The sequence below is a fragment of the Ursus arctos genome, unplaced genomic scaffold (assembly GCF_023065955.2).
Source record: "Ursus arctos isolate Adak ecotype North America unplaced genomic scaffold, UrsArc2.0 scaffold_14, whole genome shotgun sequence".
Lineage (NCBI taxonomy): Eukaryota > Metazoa > Chordata > Mammalia > Carnivora > Ursidae > Ursus > Ursus arctos.
Window position 1 is genome coordinate 71,679,986 of NW_026622808.1, and position 23,524 is coordinate 71,703,509.

At 42.8% G+C, this 23,524-nt stretch overlaps 1 protein-coding gene across 9 annotated transcripts in view; it reads left to right on the forward strand.

The window, feature by feature from the left end:
* Positions 1-23,524, forward strand: part of SLC41A3 (solute carrier family 41 member 3) — an 81,553-nt gene that overhangs the window by 40,857 nt on the left and 17,172 nt on the right. For all 9 annotated transcript variants that reach the window (XM_044385123.3, XM_044385119.3, XM_048226820.2 and 6 more), the window contains one exon: positions 18,083-18,154. In XM_044385123.3, the coding sequence (XP_044241058.1) occupies positions 18,083-18,154 (72 nt within the window). The remainder of the gene's footprint in view (positions 1-18,082; positions 18,155-23,524) is intronic.

The window sequence follows — 23,524 nt, forward strand, 5'->3', positions numbered from 1 at the left end:
CCCACCCCCCTCCCCTCTGAGGCCCTCAGTTTGTTTCTCAGAGTCCATAGTCTCTCATGTTTCATTCCCCCTTCTGATTACCCCCCCCTTTCTTTATCCCTTTCTTCTCCTACCAATCTTCCTAGTTCTTATGTTCCATAGATGAGAGAAATCATATGATAATTGTCTTTCTCTGCTTGACTTATTTCACTTAGTATTATCTCCTCCAGTGCCATCCATGTTGCTGCAAATGTTGGGTAATTGTTCTTTCTGATGGCTGAGTAATATTCCATTGTATATATGGACCACATCTTCTTAATCCATTTGTCTGTTGAAGGGCATCTCGGCTCCTTCCACGATTTAGCTATTGTGAACATTGCTGCTATGAACATTGGGGTGCATATGGCCCTTCTTTTCATTACGTCTGTATCTTTGGGGTAAATACCCAGTAGTGCAATGGCTGGGTCATAGGGTAGCTCAATTTTTAACTTTTTAAGGGACCTCCACACTGTTTTCCAGAGTGGCTGTACCAGCTTGCATTCCCACCAACAATGTAGGAGGGATCCCCTTTCTCCACATCCTCACCAACATTTGTTGTTTCCTTTCTTGTCAATTTTTGCCATTCTAACTGGCGTAAGGTGGTATCTCATGTGGTTTTGATTTTAATTTCCCTGATGGCTAATGATTTTGAACATTTTTTCATGTCTCTGTTAGCCATTTGTATGTCTTCATTGGAAAAGTGTCTGTTCATGTCTTCTATCCATTTTTTTCACATGATTATTTGTTTTTTTGGGTGTTGAGTTTGAGAAGTTTTTTATAGATCTTGGATACCAGTCCTTTATCTGTAGTGTCATTTGCAAATATATTCTCCCATTCCATGGGTTGCCTCTTAGTTTTGTTGACTGTTTCCTTTGCTGTGCAGAAGCTTTTTATCTTGATGAAGTCCCAAAAGTTCATTTTTGCTTTTGTTTCCCTTGCCTTTGGAGACCTGTCTTGAAAGAAGTTGCTGTGGCTGATGTGGAAGAGGTTACTGCCTGTGTTCTCCTCTAGGATTTGGGTGGATTCCTGTCTTCATTGAGTTTATCTTTGTGTATGGTATAAGAGAATGGTCCAGTTTCATTCTTTTGTATATAGCTGTTCAATTTTTCCAGCACCATTTATTAAAGAGACTGTCTTTTTTCCATTGATATTGTCACATGATTTGTCAAAGATAAGTTGACCATAGAGTTGAGGGTCCATATGTGGGCTCTCTATTCTGTTCCATTGATCTATGTGTCTGTTTTTATGCCAGTACCATGTTGCCTTGGTGATCACAGCTTTGTAATATAGCCTGAAGTCAGGCAATGTGATGCCCCCAGTTTTGTTTTCCTTTTTCAGCATTTCCTTGGTGATTCAGGGTCTTTTCTGCTTCCATGCAAATTTTAGGATTGTTTGTTCCAGCTCTTTGGAAAATGCCAGTGGTATTTTCATAGGGATGGTGTTGAAAGTGTAGATTGCTCTGGGCAGCATAGACATTTTAACAATGTTTATTCTTCCAATCCATGAGCATGAAATGTTTTTCCATCTCTTTGTGTCTTCCTCAATTTCCTTCATCAGTGTTCTGTAGTTTCTAGAGTATAGATCCTTTACCTTTTTGGTTAGGTTTATTCCTAGGTATCTTACGGTTTTTGGTGCTATCGTAAGTGGAATCAATTCCCTGATTTCTCTTTCTTCAGTCTCATTGTTCGTGTATAGAAATGCAACTGATTTCTGAGCATTGATTTTTGTGTCCTGCCACATTACTGAATTGTTCTATAAGTTCTAGTAATTTGGGAGTGGAGTCTTTTGGGTTTTCCATATAGAGTATCATGTCATCTGCAAAGAGAGACAATTTGACTTCTTCTTTGCCGATTTGAATACCTTTTATTTCTTTTTGTTGTCTGATTGCTGTTACTAGGACTTCTAGTACTACGTTGAACAATAATGGCGAGAGTGGGCATCCGTGTCGTGTTCCTGATCTTAAGGGAAAAGCTCTCAGCTTTGTCCCATTGAGAATGATATTCACTGTGGGCTTTTCAAAGATGGGTTTTATGAAATTGAGGAATGTACCCTCTATTCCTACATGTCGAAGAGTTTTAATCAGGAAAGGATGCTTTATTTTGTCAAATGTTTTTTCTGCATCAAATGAGAGGATCATATGGTTCTTGTCTCTTCTGTTATTAATGTGCTCTATCACATTGATTGATTTGCTAATGTCGAACCACCCTTGCATCCCGGGAATAAATCCCACCTGGTCCTGATAGATAATCTTTTTATTTTTTTTTTATTTTTATTTTTTAAAGATTTATTTATTTATTTGACAGAGATAGAGACAGCCAGTGAGAGAGGGAACACAAGCAGGGGGAGTGGGAGAGGAAGAGGCAGGCTCACAGCAGAGGAGCCTGATGTGGGGCTCGATCCCATAATGCCGGGATCACGCCCTGAGCCAAAGGCAGACGCTTAACCGCTGTGCCACCCAGGCGCCCCTTGATAGATAATCCTTTTAATGTACTGTTGGATCCTATTGGCTAGGATCTTGTTGAGAATTTTGGCATCCATATTCATCAGAGATATTGGTCTGTAATTCTCCTTTTATATTCTGTAGATATTTTCTTTGTGGTTACTATAAGGGATTACATATAACATCCTGAAATTACAACAATGTACTTTAAACTGATAATAATTTCAATCACATTAAAAAAATCTACTCCTTTACAGCTCTGCCCCCCTAGGACCCCCTGATTTAATGTTACTGATGTCACAAAACATATATTTTTATTTGAGTACCCATTAATATAAATGTATTATTATTTTTGTGATTTTGTCTTTTAAATTCTATAAAAGAATAAAAAATTGAGTTACAAACCAACATTAAAAGAGTATACATTTTTATGTTTGTCCAAGTTTTTACCTGTACTAGATAACTTTATATATTCGTACAGCTTTGAGTTCTTGTCTAGTGTCCTATCATTTTAACTTGAAGGGCTCATTTTAGCTTGTCTAACATCCTCTCGTTTTAACTTGTCTAGCTTGTCTAGCATCCTGTTGCTTTAACTGGAAGGGCTTCTTTTAGGGCAGGTCTAGCAGTGTTGAACTCTCCCTCAGCATTTATTTATCTGGATATGTCCTAGTTTCTCCCCTTTTTGTTGCAGGACAGTTCTGCTGTATATAGAATTTCTGGTTAATTTATTTTTTCTTCCAACACTTTGAATATATTATCCCATTATCTTCTGACCTGTAAGATTTCTGGAAGAAAGATGATAATCTTATTGAAAATTCCTTGTTTGGTCTTTTTAAAGATTTTATTTATTTATTTATGTGTGTGTGAGAGAGAGAGAGCACAGTGGTAAGGGGTGGAGGGAGAGAATCTCCAAGCAAACTCCCTGCTGAGTGTGGAGCCTGAAGGAGGGCTTGATCTCACGACCCTGAGATCATGAAATACTGAGCCAAAATCAAGAGTCGAATGGTTAACTGACTAAGCCATCTAGGTGCCCCAAATATCTCTTGTTTTATAACTGTCTTTTTTCTTGTAGCTTCAAGATTCTCTCTTTTTCTTTGACTTTGGTTTATTATAATGTTTCTTGGTGTGGTCCTTGGGTTTGTCCTGCTCAGGTTTGTTGGCCTTTTTGTATTTGTATATATATGTATTTCATCAAATTTGGGAAGATTGGGCCATTCTTCAAATAAGCTCTCTGCCCCATTTTGTCTCTCTTCCCTTTCTGATATACACATTAAATGGTTGGGTGGATGGATGGATGGATGGATGGATGGATGGATGGATGGATCTGATTGATGGTGCCCCAAAAATCCTGTAGGCTTTGTTCACTTTTCTTCATTCTTTTTTGTTATTGTTTCTCAGACTTGACAAATTTAAATGACATTATTGTGAAATTCATTGACTTTTTCTTCCTCCTGTTTGCATCTGCTATTGAACCCCTCTAGTGAATGTTTTCAGTTCAGTGATTGTATTTTCCAGCTGCAGTATTTCTGTTTGGTTCCTGTGTAATAATTGCTCTTTGTAGATGTTCTCATTTTGTTCATATGTCTTTTCCTGATTCTCTCTAGATCCTATCCATGTCCTCCTTTAGTCCACTGAGATATTTAACACAGTTGTTTTAAAGGCTTTGTCAGGTAAGTCCAAATCTTTTGTTTCTTTAGGGTTTGTTTCTGTAGAGTTATCTTGTTCCTTTGAGTGGACCGTGTTTCCCTGTTTCTTTGTCTGCCTTGTCACCTTTTGTCAAAAAATTGGCATTTGAGAAAATAGCCACCTCTCCCAGTTTTTGCAGACTTGCTCCGTGAAGGGGAAGACCTTCACTAACCAGCTGGCGTGAAGTCTTAAAGTCTTCTCAGGCCTTTTCTGGGCGTGTGTCTTCCCTGGGTCTGTGTATGTGGGGTTTTTTTCACCATAATTCAGCACACAGGGCTGCTATTAAATGTCTTAATTAACCCAAAAAGCCCAGCCCTGCTTCTGCTTGGGGTTTAGATGTTTTATTTTATTCCTCTGACCATATTCTTTGCTCCAGACACACAGGGGCCTGCAATCCCCTGCAGCTGTACTTTACCCTGCACCCACCACTGGTTTTGGTGGCCTGCAAACTGATAGTACAAACTATGCCACCTTCTTGCTTCTGATCTCCAAGTCAGGGAAAACAGAAACCAGTCCCTCAGGTGGCCTCCAGGCAAGTCAGGATGGTGCAGACTATTTCACTGTTTTCCTTCTGTCCTGAGAGAGGAACCAAACACTGCACTACTCAGTACAGAGGTGAGATTGGGCCAAGGATAAGCCAAAAACACTGGAATTTTCTACTGTTTTGAGTTTGGGTTTTTCTTGGTTGAGCGTTTGCTTGGTTTTACAGATCTGTGACTGGTTTCTAGAATTCCCACAAAGCAGTTGTGGTCAGTCTGTTGGTTACTTAGTGTTTTCTTTGGGGAAAGAGGGCAGAGCTTCCCACTCTTCCATCTTGCTGATATCATTCTCCCTAGGTTTTCTTTTAAATTTAGGGTGTTTGTTTGTTTGTTTGTTTGTTTACTTTAGCGTGTCTTGTAGCAATCGTTTCAGATGAGATTTGTTGGAAGTACACTTTTTGGATATTTGCAGTATGACAGGCTTTATTTTATCCTCACATTTGAATGCCGGCCTGGTTGCCTAGAGAATGCATGGCTCACAATTACTTTTCTTCAGTACTGAGCTGTAGTTTCGGTGTCTTCTTGTGCTTAGTGTTACTGATGGAAACCTCGTTACTTTTTTTTTTTTTTAAGATTTTATGTATTTGTTTGAGAGCGAGAAAGAAAAAAAAGTGAGAGAGAATACACAAGCCAGAGGGAGAAGCAAACTCCCCGCTGAGCAGGGGCTTGATGCGGGGCTCGATCCTGGGACCCTGGGATCATGACCTGAGCTGAAGGCAGATGCTTAACTGACTGAGCCACCCAGGTGCCCCCTCTCATTACTTTTTAAAACTTTTTAAATTTTTTAGTATTCTTTACACCCAACCTGGGGCTTGAACTCTGAGATCAAGAGTCACGTGCTCTTCTGACTGAGCCAGCCAGGTGCCTCCTGGAAACCTCACTACTTTTAGAGTCTAATTTCTTTTGGATAATCTGTTTATCTTTCTATATCTTTTTGGGATATTTCTCTTTATCATCTGTGTTCACCATATTGTCTCTGGCACGGACCTTTTCTCGCTTTCTTGCATGTATCTTAGATTTTCCTGTCTAAAGAGATATGTCTGTCTTCAGCTCTATGGAAATCTTTTTGTTGTTGCTGCTGTTATTTGTAATATTTTGATCTTCATTCATTCTGTCTGCCACCCCATATAACTACTTTGGGTACACAGTGCAGCTTCTGAGTCTGCCTTCTGAGTTCCTTAACTTTCTTTTCGTATTTCCCATATCTGTGTCCAGTCTGGGAGAGTACTTCTGCTTGGTGTTTCATTTCACTAGATCACTTTTCATCTCTCTCTCTCTTTGTGCACTATGCCGTTGAGGTCATCTAATGAAGAACTTTTGTTTTAAATTCTCTCTCTTATTTTATTGATTTATTTATTTTTTTAATAATAATTTTTATTTTGTTATGTTAGTCACCATACAGTATATCCTTAGTTTTTGATGTAATGTTCCATGATTCATTATTTGCGTATAACACCCAGTGCTCCATGCAATACGTGCCCTCCTTAATACCCATCACCAGTCTATCCCATTCCCCCACCCCCCTCCCCTCTGAGGCCCTCCGTTTGTTTCCCAGAGTCCACAGTCTCTCATGGTTCATTCCCCCTTCTGATTACCCTCTCTTCATTCTTCCCTTCCTTCTCCTACCGATCTTCCTGCTATTTCTTACGTTCCATAAATGAGTGAAACCATATGATAATTGTCTTTCTCTGCTTGACTTATTTCACTTACCATAATCTCCTCCAGTCCCTTCCATCTTACTGCCAATGTTGAGTAATCGTTCTTTCTGATAACTGAGTGATATTCCATTGTATATATGGACCACATCTTCTTAATCCAGTCATCTGTTGAAGGGCATCTCGGCTCCTTCCACGATTTAGCTATTGTGGACATTGCTGCTATGAACATTGGGGTGCATATGGCCCTTCTCTTCACTACGTCTGTATCTTTGCGGTAAATACCCAGTAGTGCAATGGCTGGGTCATAGGGTAGCTCAATTTTTAACTTTTGAAGGGACCTCCACCCTGTTTTCCAAAGTGGCTGTACCAACTTGCATGCCCACCAACAATGTAAGAGGGATCCCCTTTCTCCACCCCCTACTCCTCCACATCTTTTCCAAGAACTTTCTCTCTTTTAAATTCAGAGATCAAGTTTGTGCTCTCTGGAATTTCAAATTGTCTTTTTACTTATGGAAGCACCATTCTCTCATATCTCTTAATGTACTTACCCTAGAGTCTTATTCAGTTTCCTTTTTTGACTCTCTTTCCTTAGATTTTTGTGCTTCCATTTGTTGATTTTGACGAGTCCCTTCCATGACTCTGGTTTGCCTTTAGGGAACAGTGATTCTTGGTTGGTCAAACGTCATTTTATTTTAGATGTCCTCTTACTCTGCGAATGCTGTCCTTTAAAGCAGACCACCTCTGGTGATTAAGTGGAGAGTCAAAATGGGTTGCCTGGAAGCATGTGCCAGTAACTGGGCTTATGGATCTTGGGACTCTGTGTCCATCTTTTGATAGCCATTCTGGTCACTGCCCTGTGTTTATAACCCAACACACACTCACTACTTCTGCTTACAGCCAGGTGGCCAGGTGTCTCATTGTTGGTAGGCAAGGGAAGAGGCCAGCCCTTCTTGAAGTTCCTGCTTTTCTTTCTTTCTTTTTTTTTTTAAGTGGACTCCACACACAGCATAGCGCCCAATGTGGTGCTTATGACCCTGAGATCAAAACCTGAGTTGAGATCACGAGTTGGATGCTTAACCAACTGAGCCACCCAGGTGAACGGCTGCTCTGCTTTCTGAACCACATGCCCTTTCAGTTGTCCCAGACTCCCTTCTGCTCTCATCACCCTCAGGCCACCTCTGCTTTGTGCAGTAGACCTTTCCTGCTTTCACTTTTGGCTTTGGGTTCTTCTACCAACCTAACTACTCTGCTTTGCATTGCTTAGGGATGCCCTCGTAATCTGTGTTAAACTGTGAATACCTCTTTTTATTTTCCAACACTCTTGTCCATTTTAAAAACTATCTCCTCAATGCTAGAATGAATTCTATGATCCTGGGTTGGACTCAAAGATATCAATATGAACTCCTGTTTATTTTAATGTGTATGCAGATAGATACAACAATAAATATGGGTATGTGTGCATACATGGGTTAGTATACATACATATATTTCCTAGCTTCATCCACTAAGAGGACCTAGAAGCAGTACCACCCCAGCATCACCTAGCACAACTACTGTCCAGATCTTGGTTTCTGATACCATTTTTCAGTAAAAGGAGCCAGTATTCTTGGGGAAATATCTCATTCTAGAGCAGGGACAGAGGAGAGAAAATACAAGATGTGCCTGAAGTATCTGATAATGCCAGAAAGCAAGGAAGTACTGAACGGCATGTGGGTGCATGTCAGAAAGAAGCAGGATCCAACCTGAATGAGCTCCCAGTGCCCATAGGTGGAATAATGTTAGCAACAAAATAAATAAAATAGAATTATGACCTCAAGAATAAAATACATACCTGTGAGTCCAATCATACCATATAAATAAATTATTAAGTCAATAAATAAATGGGGAGAAGGGACAACTCTATCTTAGAGAAACATTTAAGTTAATAAATGTAAATAGAATGAAGGAAGCATTAAATCACCATTAGAATACCATAGTGATCGCTGTCACTGGCGTGGCGTTTTAAGGAGAAATAGGATCTTTGCTTGGCCCCTCAAGCTGTCTCCCCAAACCCTTGTGCATGGCTATGGTAGTTCGTGGATGTCCTCAGTCTTTGATACTCTGTTCTCTAGGGGCTGAAGCTTGATTCCCTCCCCTTGAGTATGGACTGGACCTAATGACTCACTTAGAGTAGGAGACGGGAAACATAGTAGGTTTATAGTGGAGAATCCCAGCAGACACCACCTTAACCAGGTAACACCACCTCTGATCAGCCTTGGTGGTATCACACCCCTCCATGTAAGATACCACACAAGAAGGAGGGCACTACACCTCTGCAGTGTGATTTCCCTCAAAACCCATAACCTCAGTTTAATCGTGAGGAAACACCAGACAAACCCATTTGAAGGACATTCTACAAAATAACTGACCAGTGTGCTCTTCAAGAGTGTCAAGGTCATGAAAGACCGTGAAAGGTGTAGAACTGTCACAGATTGGAAGAAACCAAGGGGACATGATGACTAGCTACATGGGCAGCCTGAATTGATATTCTGGGACAGAAATAGGACACTGGTGGAAAGACCTGGGGAGCCTGAATATGTTCTTTCATTTAGGTAATAGTATTGTAGCAGCGTTAACGTCTCAGTTGATAATTCCTATGGTTGTGTAGGCTGTTAACATCAGGAGAAGCTGGGTGAAGGGTATACAGGAAACTATTAACTTTGGAACTCCTCTGAAGTCTAAAAAGATTTCAAAATAAAAAGTTAGGATTGTCTTTCCCTACCCTCCAGTTTGATTAAGGAGAAGGGTAGTAAAACATTGTACTCCGTCTTAATCCAGTAAGTATTTTCTTCTTATTGGAAAAAAATACACAAAGAAATGACAAATTGTTCTTGTGGATAGGCTAGGTGTCCTTCTGAAGATATAACTCACTGGATAAGTCAGGATTCTGGCAGGGGAGAGGTGGCACATACTGATGGGAGTTGAGCAGTGTTCAGTGAAGAGTTTATTGACCACGTTGTGGGCAAGGTTATGGGAAACCACAAAGGGGCAGTGAAGCGCCCAGGACTGGTAACAACAGGAAGTGATGATCAGTGTAGGCCACAGGGGCAAGAGGAGGGGGTGGGAATGGTTCTCAGAACCCTGGAGAGTTGAACCTACAGCTATAGGAGAGGGCTGTCTGGCTGGCACTGAAGGTCTGTGTGGAAGAACACAGCCACGGGGCAGTGGGAAGTGCACAGAGATACAGATACCCCACCCTCACTCTTGCTGTCCTGCCAGTGCCTTTCTGTGTCTCCCCATAGACCAGGACCAACCAAAAACAATAGGGCAAGGGAGCTTGTATATGCAGCTCTATGGGTCAGCCTTCCAGACACAATCAGACCAGAAGTGCCTGGAGGTTATTTGTCATCATCACTGTCTGAATCAGTGAAAGCAGCCTGTTTGATGCAACCAATAAGGAAAGATTTAGAAAACCTAGAACTTAGATAGGATCCCGTAGGATTTCATGTAGAAACCTATACCAGTAAGACATTAAAAGACATTTTAAAATGTTCAAGTGTATATGATCTAAATTCCCATTTGGGAAGGGCCCCCCTACCAAAGCTCTTCTGCTGAAATGAATCTAAGTTGGTCTCTCTAATAGATGCCTCAACTTCCCACTGATTTTCTTTTTGCATTCTTAGCAAGAAGCCACTGAACCTATGCTTGGACTGGTTTTGTTGCTCCGGCTCTTACCCAACATCTCTGGCACTGCCATTGCAGCGTAAAGCAGTGTCCATCTACCTTGATGGAGACCTGTCCCCTAGGGCCATGGTTTATCCTGCTGGCCTGGTCCTCGCTGTCTTGCTTCCTTCCCTACCTTTTACTGGCTTGGTCAATTCCCCACAGTTCTGGAAAATGGACCATCTAATGATCACACCAAATCCCACCACCATCCTGAACTATCTCAGCATCCACATGGATAACTCATCGCAAACCGAAGCCTCCCAGTTTTTGGACGGCTTCATCTCCAGTGACCTTCTCCTCCATTCCACCTCAGATGCCCAGGCCCCTCATCTGGCTTTGAAATGCTTACACACACTCCAAAATCCTATTTACTTCACATCCCACCTCTTCTCACAGCTTCCTTCCCTCAGGTGCTCTTCTTCCCTCATCTCTATGAGGTCTGCAAGCTCCCCAGCCCTCCACTCCTCCTCCTTTTTTTTTTTTTTCTGTGTTCTTTTTTTTTTTATTTTATTAATAATGATTTTTTATTATATTACAGTACAGTACAGTACAGTACAGTACCATACAGTACATCCCCGGTTTTCGATGTAAGGCTCGATGATTCATTAGTTGTGTATAACACCCAGTGCACCATGCAATACGTGCCCTCCTTACTACCCATCACCGGTCTATCCCATTCCCCCACCCCCCTCCCCTCTGTAGCCCTCAGTTTGTTTCTCATAGTCCATAGTCTCTCATGTTTCATTCCCCCTTCTGATTACCCCCCCTTTCTTTATCTCTTTCTTCCCCGACTGATCATTCTAGTTCTTATGTTCCATAGATGAGAGAAATCATATGATAGTTGTCTTTCTCTGCTTGACTTATTTCACTAAGCATTATCTCCTCCAGTGCCGTCCATGTTGTAGCAAATGTTGAGAACTCATTCTTTCTGATTGCTGAGTAATATTCCATTGTATATATGGACCACAACTTCTTAATCCAGTCATCTGTTGCAGGGCATCTCGGCTCCTTCCACGATTTAGCTATTGTGGACATTGCTGCTATGAACATTGGGGTGCATATGGCCCTTCTCTTCACTACGTCTGTATCTTTGGGGTAAACACCCAGTAGCGCAATGGCTGGATCATAGGGTAGCTCAATTTTTAACTTTTTAAGGGACCACCACACGGTTTTCCAGAGTGGCTGTACCAACTTGCATTCCCACCAACAATGTAGGAGGGATCCCCTTTCTCCACATCCTCTCCAACAATTGTTGTTTCTTGCCTTGTCTATTTTTGCCATTCTAACTGGCGTAAGGTGGTATCTCAGTGTGGTTTTGATTTGAATTTCCTTGATGGCTAATGATTTTGAACATTTTTTCATGTGTCTGTTAGCCATTTGTATGTCTTCATTGGAAAAGTGTCTGTTCATATCTTCTGCCCATTTTTTGATTTGTTTATTTGTTTCTCGTGTATTGAGTTTGAGAAGTTCTTTGTAGATCTTGGATACCAGTCCTTTATCTGTAGTGTCATTTGCAAATATATTCTCCCATTCCGTGGGCTGCCTCTTAGTTTTTCTGACTGTTTCCTTGGATGTGCAGAAACTTTTAATCTTGATGAAGTCCCATAAATTCATTTTATCTTTTGTTTCTCTTGCCTTTGGGGATGTATCATGAAAAAGGTTGCTTTGGCCGATGTCACAGAGGTTGCTGCCTATGTTCTCCTCTAGAATTTTGATGGATTCCTGTCTCACATCGAGGTCTTTCATCCATTTGGAGTTTATTTTTGTGTATGGTGTGAGATAGTGGTCAAGTTTCATTCTTTTGCATGTAGCTGTCCAATTTTCCCAGCACCATTTATTGAAGAGACTGTCTTTTTCCCACCGGATGTTTTTTCCTGCTTTATCAAATATTAGTTGCCCAAAGAGCTGAGGGTCCATTTCTGGGCTCTCTATTCTGTTCCATTGGTCTATGTGTCTGTTTTTGTGCCAGTACCATGCTGTCTTTGTGATCACAGCTTTGTAGTACAGCTCGAAATCCGGCATTGTGATGCCCCCAGCTTTGTTTTTCCTTTTCAACAGTTCCTTGGAGATTCGGGGTCTTTTCTGGTTCCATACAAATTTAAGGACTGTTTGTTCCAGTTCTTTGAAAAACGTTCTCGGTATTTTGATCGGGATAGCATTGAAAGTGTAGATTGCTCTGGGTAGCATGGACATTTTAACTATGTTAATTCTTCCGATCCATGAGCATGGAATATCTTTCCATCTTTTTATGTCTTCCTCAATGTCTTTTAAGAGTGATTTATAGTTTCTAGAATAAAGGTCCTTTACGTCTCTGGTTAAGTTAATTCCAAGGTAACGTATGGTTTTTGGTGCTATTGTAAATGGGATGGATTCCCTGATTTCTCTTTCTTCGTTCTCGTTATTCGTGTACAGAAATGCAACTGATTTCTGAGCATTGATTTTGTATCCCGCCACGTTACTGAATTGCTCTATAACTTCTAATAGTTTGGGAGTGGCTTCTTTTGGGTTTTCCATATAGAGTATCATGTCGTCTGCGAAGAGAGACATTTTGACTTCTTCTTTGCCGATTTGAATACCTTTGATCCCTTTTTGTTGTCTGATTGCTGTTGCAAGGACTTCTAGTACTATGTTGAATAATAGTGGCGAGAGTGGGCATCCTTGTCGTGTTCCTGATCTTAAGGGAAAGGCTTCCAGCTTTTCCCCATTGAGAATAATAATTGCAGTAGGCTTTTCATAGATGGCTTTTATGAGATTGAGAAATGTACCTTCTATTCCTACACTCTGAAGGGTTTTAATCAGGAAAGGATGCTGTATTTTGTCAAATGCTTTTTCGGCATCGATTGAGAGGATCATATGGTTCCTGAGTCTTTTCTTGTTGATATGATGTATCACGCTGATTGATTTGCGAATATTGAACCACGCTTGCATCCCAGGTATGAATCCCACTTGATCGTGGTGGATAATCCTTTTAATGAACTGTTGGATTCTATTAGCAAGTATCTTGTTGAGGATTTTGGCGTCCATATTCATTAGGGAAATCGGTCTGTAATTCTCCTTTTTGAGGGGGTCTTTGCCTGGTTTGGGGATCAAGGTAATATTGGCCTCATAGAATGAGTTTGGTAGCTTTCCTTCTGTTTCTATTTTTTGAAATAGCTTTAGGAGAATAGGTATTATTTCTTCTTTGAATGTTTGGTAGAATTCCCCAGGAAAACCGTCCGGGCCTGGAGTTTTGTTATTTGGAAGGTTGTTTATCACTGACTCAATTTCTTCATAATTAATTGGCCTGTTTAAGAAATCAATTTCTTCCTTTTTCAATCTTGGTAGTTTATAGGTTTCCAGGAAGGATTCCATCTCTTCCAGATTGCTTAGTTTATTGGCATATAGCTGTTGATAAAAATTTCTAATAATCCTTCCAATTTCAATGGTGTTCGTCGTGACCTCTCCTTTTTCATTCATAATTTTAATAATCTGGGTCCTTTCTCTTTTCTTTTGGATAAGTCTTGCCAGTGGTCTGTCAATTTTATTGATTCTCTCCAAGAACCAGCTTCTAGTCCTGTTGATCTGCTCTACTGTACTTCTGGTTTCTGCTTGATTGATTTCAGCTTTAATTTTGGTCAACTGCTTCCTTGTGCGTGGATTAGGCCTGTCCCTCTGTTGCTGTTCCAGCTTCTTGAGGTGAGAATATAAAAACTGCATATTAGATTTTTCTATTCTTTTGAGTGAGGCTTGGATGGCTATGTATTTCCCCCTTAGGACTGCCTTTGCAGTATCCCATAGGTTTTGGACCGTTGTATTTTCATTCTCATTGGTCTCCATAAATTGTTTAATTTGATTTTTGATTTCCTGGTTTATCGAGTCATTCCTGAGCAGGATGGTTCTTAGTCTCCAAGTGTTTGAGTTTCTTCCAAATTTTTCCTTGTGGTTGAGTTCCAATTTCAGAGCGTTGTGGTCTGAGAATATGCAGGGGATAATTTCAATCTTTTGGTATCGGCTGAGACCTGTTTTGTGTCCCAGAACATGGTCTATTCTTGAAAATGTTCCATGGGCATTAGAATAGAATGAGTATTCTTTGGTTCTGGGGTGTAGTGTTCTGTATATATCTAAGAGGTCCAACTCGTCGAGTATGGCATTCAAAGCCTTTGATTCTTTGCTTAGTTTTTGCCAGGGTGTTCTGTCTATTTCTGAGAGTGGAGTGTTGAGGTCCCCTACTATTAATGTATTTTTATCTATATGTCTCTTTATTCTGGTTAAGAGTTGGCTTGTGTATCTTGCTGCTCCCCTGTTGGGGGCATATATATTTATAATTGTCATATCCACTTGTTGAATACTTCCTTTAAGAATAATATAGTGCCCTTCTGCATCTCTAACTATAGTCTGTAGTTTAAAATCCAATTTATCTGATATGAGAATTGCTACCCCAGCTTTCTTTTGAGGTCCATTTGCGTGAAAGATGGTACTCCATCCCCTTACTCTCAGTCTGAATGCATCTTTGGGTTCGAAATGAGTCTCTTATAGACAGCAAATGGATGGGTCATTTCTTTTTATCCAATCTGCAACCCTGTGGCGTTTGAAACCAGAATTTAAACCATTAGTGTTCAGGCTGAGTACTGAGAGATATGCTTTTAATTCTGCCATGTTGTCAGTAAAGTCTTTGTTTGTATTGGCTGTGACTTTCTGTTCTGTATCACTCTTGGGGCCTTTTTACTTTTATAGAACCCCCCGTAATACCTCCTGTAGGGCTGGTTTCGTGGTTACGAAATTGGCTAGTGACTGTCGATTCTGAAATGTCTTTATTTCTCCATCAATTCTGAATGACAGCCTTGCTGGATAAAGGATCCTTGGCTGCATGTTTTTCTCTGAAAGAGCTTTAAAAATGCTCCCCCAACCCTTTCTCTCATTCCAGGTCTGTGTAGACAGGTCTGACGTAATTCTGATGCCTTTGCCTTGGTACGTGAGAAATTTCTTTGCCCTGGCCGCTTTCAATACTGTATCCTTGCATCTAATATTTGCGAATTGCACTATGACGTGACGTGGTGTAGGTCTGTCATGGTTGAGCTTGGGAGGGGTCCTCTCTGCCTCTTGGACACGAAAGTTTGTTTCCCTTGCTAGATTAGGGAAGTTTTCAGCTACAATTTGTTCAAATATCTCTTCTAGACCTCTGTTTTTCTCCACCCCCTCGGGGATGCCGATGATTCTAACATTGGATCATTTCGTTGAGTCAGTAATCTCCCGTAGCCAACATTCGTGGGCGTGGATTTTTTTTAAGACCATCTTCTATTTTTATTTTTTCCTCTATTTACCCATCCTCCAGTTCACTAACCCTTTCCTCCGCTTCCGTGACCCTGGCCGTCAGAGCCTCTAGTTTTGCCTGCATTTGGCTCATAGAATTTTTAATTTCTGTCAGATTCGCTCTCATTTTCGCCCTTAGGGATTGTATATTCTCAGTAATATTTTCCTGAATACTTTTTTCAAGTCTACTCATTATCTTGACCATTGTTACTCTGAATTCCATTTCTGATAATTTGGTTACATCCATATCCGTTACTTCTGTGGCAGAGGCCACAGACTCACTGTCTTTTCTTTGCTGGGGGGGGCTTCTCCTTCTTGTCATTCTAATGAGGAGAGGTTGCGGGGTTTCCAGAGCCCAAAATTATTGACTGGGTCCCAGGCCGTGCCCCTTGTTTTATAGGGATCTTAGAGATGTGGGCTTCTTCTTTAAAGATTTTATTTATTTACTTATCTGAGAGAGGGAGACAGTCAGCAAGAACGGAACAGAAGCAGGGGAGTGAGAGAGGAAGAAGCAGGCTCCCAGCGGAGGAGCCCGGTGAGGGACTCCTTTCCGGAACGCCGGGATCACGCCCTAAGCCGAAGACAGGCGCTCAATGATGGCGCCACCCAGGCGCCTCCGGTTGTGGGCTTCTTGATTTTTCAGCCTGCCTTCTGTGTTCTGGGGGAGGGGCCTGCCGCGCCGATACTCAGGCAACCCTGTTTGGTTAGAGTCTCCGTGTCCTCTGCGAGGGAGGATGGGGATGGGCACTCTCTGAGCCGGTATTTCCAGGCTTTTGTTCTCTGGTGGCTTTCCCTGGCGGCCGGCTATGCCTCTTCTGAGGGTCAGAGCAGCAGAGGCTGCATTGTCGCAGAACAGAGGGATTGCGGCCCGTTCTCCACTGATGTTCTGGCCACTTTAACTCTGTTACTGTTGGTGCTGCTCAACCCTGCAGCTTCCCGGGATGTGCGCACCAACTCGGCGACCCTGCCCTCCCTTCCAGGGCCGGCGTGTCTCTGTCCTTTGTGTTTCTAATGCCGCCAGCCACCGGCCGCCCCGCGCGCTCCCGGGTCTCCCGGTCTCAGTCTATGCCCGGTGAGCACACCTCGATTCCGGAGTTTCGTGAGAAGCCTGGTGGCGCGCGCACCCGGTTCAGGGTCTCAGTCTGCTGTTTCGCGGGTGCCGACCGCGAGTCCGCCCGCTCCCCCGTGCAGGTGGCCCGCCAGCCGCCAGCCGCCCCGTGCGCGCTCCGGGAGCTCCCGGTCTCAGTCTGGATCCCGTGAGCACACCGGGATTCCGGTGTTCCGGGAGATGCCTGGTGGCGCGCGCGTTCACGGCTCACCGGCTCACCGGTCTCAGTCCGCTCTCTCGCGGGTGCCCTCTGTGTGTCCGCCCGCTCCCCCGTGCAGGTGGCTGCCGCTTCCCGGCGCCCAAACGCGGCGGCTCCCTCCCCCTTCCGTTTATCTTCCGATATCCGTGCACGGTTTACAGCTCCCCTCTTGGTACCTCAATACTCAGCGCTGGAGATGTTCATTTGTAGAGATCCAGATGCATCATCCTGCGTCTCAGGCTGATTCCGTGGTTATTTAGGCTGGTCTGGTACCTATCCAGCTCGACTCAGGGGACCGGCTGAAAAAGGGGTCCCCTACTCCTCCGCCATCTTAACTCCCTCCACTCCTCCTCCTGCACCTCTTGGCATCATTCGCTTTTCTGTTCAGCCTCGGCTTGGAAATATAACATCTTGAGGAAGGAATGCCTTTCTGATTCATAGTCAGGGGTCATGGGCCAATAGCACCCTTTATCTGATGAGTACCAGGGTTTGAGTTGGCTGATCGACAGGAAACAGCAAATGGGCACATTGAGTCCAGTGAGCACCTAGGCCAGTGGGGAGCAGAGAGGGGAAACGAGCTTGTTGGCCTCATGTGTTTGGTGTGTGGCCAGCTCTGTGGCTGTGTTCTGCTTCACCTTAGTCCCTTGTCCCTGTGAACACCCCTAGGGTGGGTATTAGTCTACCCTTGTGAAGGGTCACCTGGGGCTCCATGATTGTTCCATGCTGTGTCCAAGGTGTCCATCATGCTGAGAATAAAAGCATCCCTTTATTTGTTCATGAAAAGTAATTCCATTTTTCCCTTGGAGTTCAGGAACTTAATGAACTCAGTACAAAGGAGCTAGGAAAATACATTTATCTACATCTTGAATTTTGCTGGCAAGTGCTATGAAGTTAGGAGCTGATTACCATTTTTAAAGGAGAAAATCATATTTCTGATCTTGTTTTTTTTATCCTCAGAGAAGGACTTAAGCATTTCTTAAACAGGATGATTTGCAGAGGTCATGTTGGGGTGGCTAGTGGTCATCTGAGATGTGAGTTGCTAGAGGGGGGAGAAGGGAATTGTAGGTGTTGGGGAGAATGTGGCTGAAGACCTGCCTGAGGGCCAAGCTGGCTTCCCAGCAGGAGTCCTTCCCATGCTGCCTGTGGATGAGCTTGAGAGTCAGGTGGCTCTGAAATTGTTGGTGACACTTAACCTCTGTGTGCTTACATACTTGAGCATGGGAGAGATGGTCTTTGACACTATCTTATTCTCAAAGGGACTTATGTCCTTACCTTCCCCACCCCCAGTCAGTTGTGAAAGCTGGGCAGAATAATTTGTTCTAACGTCAATGAAATGATATTTGCTGATTTCTCTCCTGAGAGACTGCCTTTTCCAGGAAGGCTTGGCCTGGCTTTATGACCACCCAGACTTACCCTTTGTCCTTTTTTCCTTTATCCTAGGCCAACACTGGACAAATTGATGACCCCCAGGAGCAGCACAGAGTTATCAGCAGTAACCTCGCCCTCATTCAGGTGACTCTCCCCTCTGTCTGATTGATGAATCTCCTCCCTGCTTTTGAATCTGCAGCCAGGGCTGCTCCAGGTAGGAAGGGTGAAGACTAAGTGAGCCCTTGTCCCTGCGCTCTGGTCTGAACTTGGGGAATGGGCCACCCGTCCACCCCACACCCACCAGACTACACTCATATGGCAGCTGGGGCTCATGCCAACTATAGGGTACCAGCATGTCCACCTGAAAGTAGATACCTCTTGCGGGAACCCAAGGTCCCTCCAGTGTCCCCAGTCCCTTCTTTTCAAGACAGGCTTATTGAAAGATTCACCTATACTTGCTCGGTCCTCTTTCTCATAGCCTAGACAGAGCTAACAGCTTTCTCTTCCCATTATCTTGACTCAAGCTGTGCTTGCCAAGGTCACTGACATCCTAATTGGTCTACCCTCTGATTGCCTCATACAGGTGATCCTACTTGTTCTCTCTAGAGCATCTGCAATTCTTCCCGCCTGGAGGTCCCTCCATGGCTGCACTCCTGCCTCTCAGCCTATTCTTTCTCAGCCTTTGTAGGACACCCCGCCCCCCATGCCTTTGTCCCTTAAATGCTTCATGCTCGTTCAAATTTGTACCTCCTTCTAGCAGACCTTAGTTGGGCTAAGTTCTCATCCAAGGAGTTTCAAAGTATTACAGAGTCAGGAAGCCCAGGGCAGAGGGAGACTGGGAAGAAATTGGCTCAAGGTAAGAGAGGAAGTGGCTTCATCCAGAACCTTCTGGGCTTTTCTGGCTGGGGGCAGCCTGTGGCCACACAAAGAACCTGGACTCAGATCAGACAGGCCTGGAGTTAAGGCTATCATTTATCAACTGGGTGGCCTTGGACAGAACACACAAGATTTGCTTAGCTGTATCTCCCTGTCCATCAAATTAGGAGGATACCCACTTTACCTCTCACCTGGGTTCCAGAGCCCCTGTTCCTAGCTCTCCACTGGGTATCTTCATCTACCTGTCCCAGAAACATCCCCGAAACAGCTTAGCCGGATCTGGCCTCATCACCTCATCTCCTCATACTCACCTCTTGTGAAGTCCCCAACCCTGAAGAGTCTGATGGTTGAAAGCTCATTCTGGGGGTCGACCAGCTGGAGGCCCTAGGGCAAGTCACCTCACCTTATCTATAAGATGGACCGTTATGAGGTTTCAATCATGGAAGGCTGTGACACCTGGCCAGCATGTGGTAATCTCCCAATCATGGTTGCTGTGCCCATTAATCAAGCTAGAGACCAAGTCACCCTCAGCATCTCTCTGCTCCGTATCCTTAGGTCCAGTCCTGAGGAGTCTGCCTCTGAGCTGTGCTCGAATCAGCCCTACTTCTCCTCTTCCTTGCCTTGGCCTCTTGGTCTCTGACCTCACTGACTGCAAACCTCTTCACTGTTCTAACTGCCCCAGGCTTCTTCCTCTCTAGCTCTCCTCTGCATGGCCACCTGAGTGACCTTTTCTAAATCCTAAAGCTGATCACGCATCCTCCTCCTGAAGCTCCTTGGTTGGTTCTTCTTGTCCAAGTGTGGCCCAGCCCAGAGGCACTCCTGGTCTGGTTCTGTCCTCCTGCAGTCTCTTGTCCCCCATCCCTGCTGCTTTTGCATGTGTGGTTGTCTCTCCTTGGAATGTCCTTTCTCTTCTTATTCTCCTGGCAGTGAAGCTCCAGTCAATTCCAGCCTGACACTGGGTACTCTCTGGGCCCTTGTTCAAGCTGCTGGGGCTCCCCTGGTTGCAGTTCTGTGTTTAGATGTGTGCCTTCTCCATTTGAGCTGAGTCACATGGGCCAGGACCCCGGCCTGTGGCTGAAGAGCTTTGGAGATTAAATGAGATGCTCGTGATGCCCTTAACAGAGGGTCGGACAAGGGGCAAGTAATAAATGCCTCAGCTACAAGTCACCAAACCCTTGTCCGTATGCATGTACATTTCCACATGATTGATTTTCAGCAAACATTGATAAAGTCCCACTCAGCCAGGCACTGGTCTGGCACATTGTCCTGATCATAGCACGGATATAATTTTGTCTCCTCCATTTTTTAAAAAGCTTAACATTGAATCATAAGTGGTACAATAAATTTCATAATTGAACTTTTAATAACTTTATCAAAAATACACCCAAATGATGTTTAACAACTGGTAGGGCCCAAGCCATGAAGAGCTGGTCCGGCAGGGCTAATACCAACTGTCCAGACTCAGCCCTGTTGCACTTTATTCGACTGTCACCACGAGGGTACACCTGCAATTGTTTGTAGGTGTCAACTCGATACATTATACTGCAATGAAAGTATTCTCTTTTGCATGAATTCCTTTTTTTTAATGTTTTTTTATTATATTATGTTAGTCACCATACAGTACATCCCTGGTTTTTTTATGTAAAGTTCCATGATTCATTAGTTGCGTATAACACCCAGTGCACCATTGCATGAATTTCTTAAGAGAAGTTCCCACAAGTTCATAAGGTATGAACAATTTGAAGTTCTAGATTTTTTTCCAAAAGCATTATAGAATATTTGAATTCTTAGTATCAAATAATAGCACCAGTATTAATATTTCAATTATTAGTTTCTCTATAACCTCACCAGCATTGAAAGTATTCTTCTGAATGACTTTATGTTTTTGCCATATATATGTAAGTGTCCATAGACAATATATGATACAACTTCCTGTGTTAAGAGTTAGAAGTCTTGGGGTGCCTGGGTAGCGCAGTCGTTGGGCGTCTGCCTTTGGCTCATGGCGTGATCCCGGCAGTCCGGGATCGAGTCCCACATCGGGCTCCTCTGCTGGGAGCCTGCTTCTTCCTCTCCCACTGTCCTGCTGTGTTCCCTCTCTCGCTGGCTGTCTCTCTGTCACATAAATAAATAAAATCTTTTAAAAAAAAAAAAAAGAGAAGTCTTGTACTGTATATATAATTCTGTAACTTGTACTCTTAAGAGTGACTTAATGAATGGAAATCACTGAGAATAGAAGATAGTAAGCACTAGGTAAATATCAGCTCCAGTCATCATTATTATGTGGTTCTTTCTACACATGTGCGAATGTTTTCCTGGGAAAATGTTACATCATAAAGTATGTGGATAAATTTGAACCACATCCCCTTCCCCCAAATTCCTATACCAATTTTACCACATCTGTGTGTAAGAGAACCATTTCCCCATATATTTGTCAAGGTGTATTTTATGTTATCAACCTTTTAAATTTTAATTTTACCTAGTCTGATGGATAAAAATAGTGTATCCCATCCATGCATTGACTCATTCATTGATTGGATGAGCACAGATGAGGGACCCTAGCAGAAACTGAGATGGCATTGACCTTTTAGTAGAGGAAGACCAACATCAGTTACAAAGAAATAAGATACCTACCATCAAACTGGAATTTTATTTTAAATTTTCCTGATTATTCAGGAAGTTGGTCACGTTTTTGTGTGTTTCTTAGCCATTTGTATTTCCTTTTCTGTGAATTGTCTATCCATACCCCTTGTACATTTTTCTATCAGGTTGTCTTTTTTTTATAATAATTTTTTATTATATTATGTTAGTCACCATACAGCACATCCCTGGTTTCTGATGTAAAGTTCGATGATTCATTACTTGCGTATAACACCCAGTGCACCATGCAATACGTGCCCTCCTTACTACCCATCACCAGCCTATCCCATTCCCCCACCCCCCTCCCCTCTGAGGCCCTCAGTTTGTTTCCCAGAGTCCATATCAGGTTGTCTTGTTTAAAAAGTTGCCATTGATTCTTAAAATGGACTTTGTTATTTTGATCGCTAATGCTTTATTAGTTATAAATGCTGCAGATATTTTCTCCAGCTCTCTCTCCATCTTTGAATTTCTGGTATCACATAGTAGTCATACTTGGGTTTGTATACATTTATGTCTGTTTTTCTGTATAGATTTTACCTGTTACATCTTCAGGAGTCCCTCTCTAATCCAAAATCTGAAACCGATTGTTCTATATTTTCTTCTATTTCACACTTGAGATCTTATGTTTAGTGGTGTGTGTGTGTGTGTAGAATGAAGTAGGAATATATTTTTCCCCCAGACAGATATCCACTTTCCCTTTCCCTATTTTTTCAGTATCCACCCATTCCATACTGACTTGAAATGCCACCTTTATCATTATTAAATTTTTATATATTAAATTTTCATATATTCATGATACTATTCCTGGACACCAGTCTGTCCTGCTGATCTGTTTTTCTGTTTCTCTGCCAATACCATCATGTTTTAATTACTGTAGCCTTAAAACTATGTATTGATAATGAATGTCCCAAAACTCCCTCTTGATCTTTTTTTCTCAAATTGTCTTGGCTATTCTTGCACATCTCCTCATTTTTGTGAAACTTAAGATGAGCTGTCAAATGCCATGAAAAAGCTTGTTGGGACCTTGGAATTATATAAGTTAACTTGGGGAGCATTTTTCATCCATGTTTATGGTAGAGTTCTCTGTTTCTTCAGCCTTCTTTAACAGTATGTTTCCGTTTCCACTAAGACATTTGAATTACATTTGACCCTTGTGACAACACAGGTTTGACCTGTGCAGGTCTGCTTCTATGCAGATTTGTTTCAATAAATACAGTACCATAAATGTATGACTCCTTATGATTTTCTTAATTTTCTTTTCTCTAGCTTACTTTATCACAAGAATACAGAATATAGTACATGTAACATACAAATTATGTGTTAATCAACTTTGTGTTATGGGTAAGGCTTCTGGTCAACAGTAGGCTCTTAGTAGTTAAGTTTTGGGGGAGTTGCAAGTTATACACAGGTTTTCACCTGCACAGGATATCGGTGCCCCAATGCCTGTGTTGTTCAAGGGTTAACTGTACTGATAACAGGTGCCAATATTGATACTCAGACCTGGAACACCTCATGGTACTGGCCTGAGTGAGCAGCAGAGATGTCCCTACTTAGATGAAATGAGAACTGCAGCTGGGATGGGGGAGAATGTAGAGAAAGGGGGCACCAGCATGCAGAGCAAGTGCCAAGGAAAGAAGGCAGGGAGAGAGATGGAACGTGTGCACAGAGGCTTCCAAGGTGTAGCTGTGGATCATGGAGCGTTTCCACGTTGCAGGGGAGACTGGTTGTCTGTGTAGCTGGAGACTAAAGAGCACTTTTGCCTAGAGCAGTGAGAGGAGCCACAAGCAAGAGACTGGTGGCCATTGGCCAAGGGCTGAGTAGAAGATGAAGATTTCGTGAAGTAAGATGGCGTTGAACTATTTGCAGAACAGGAAAATGGTAGTTTTCAAGGGAGTTGTATTGAAGCAAGGTGTTAGTCTTTGTTTTTCTCAGGTTAGAGGGGCCATTGGGAGATTTTAGGGTAAGGGAAGAGAGGTAGTGGTGAGTGGCATACTGACCTCT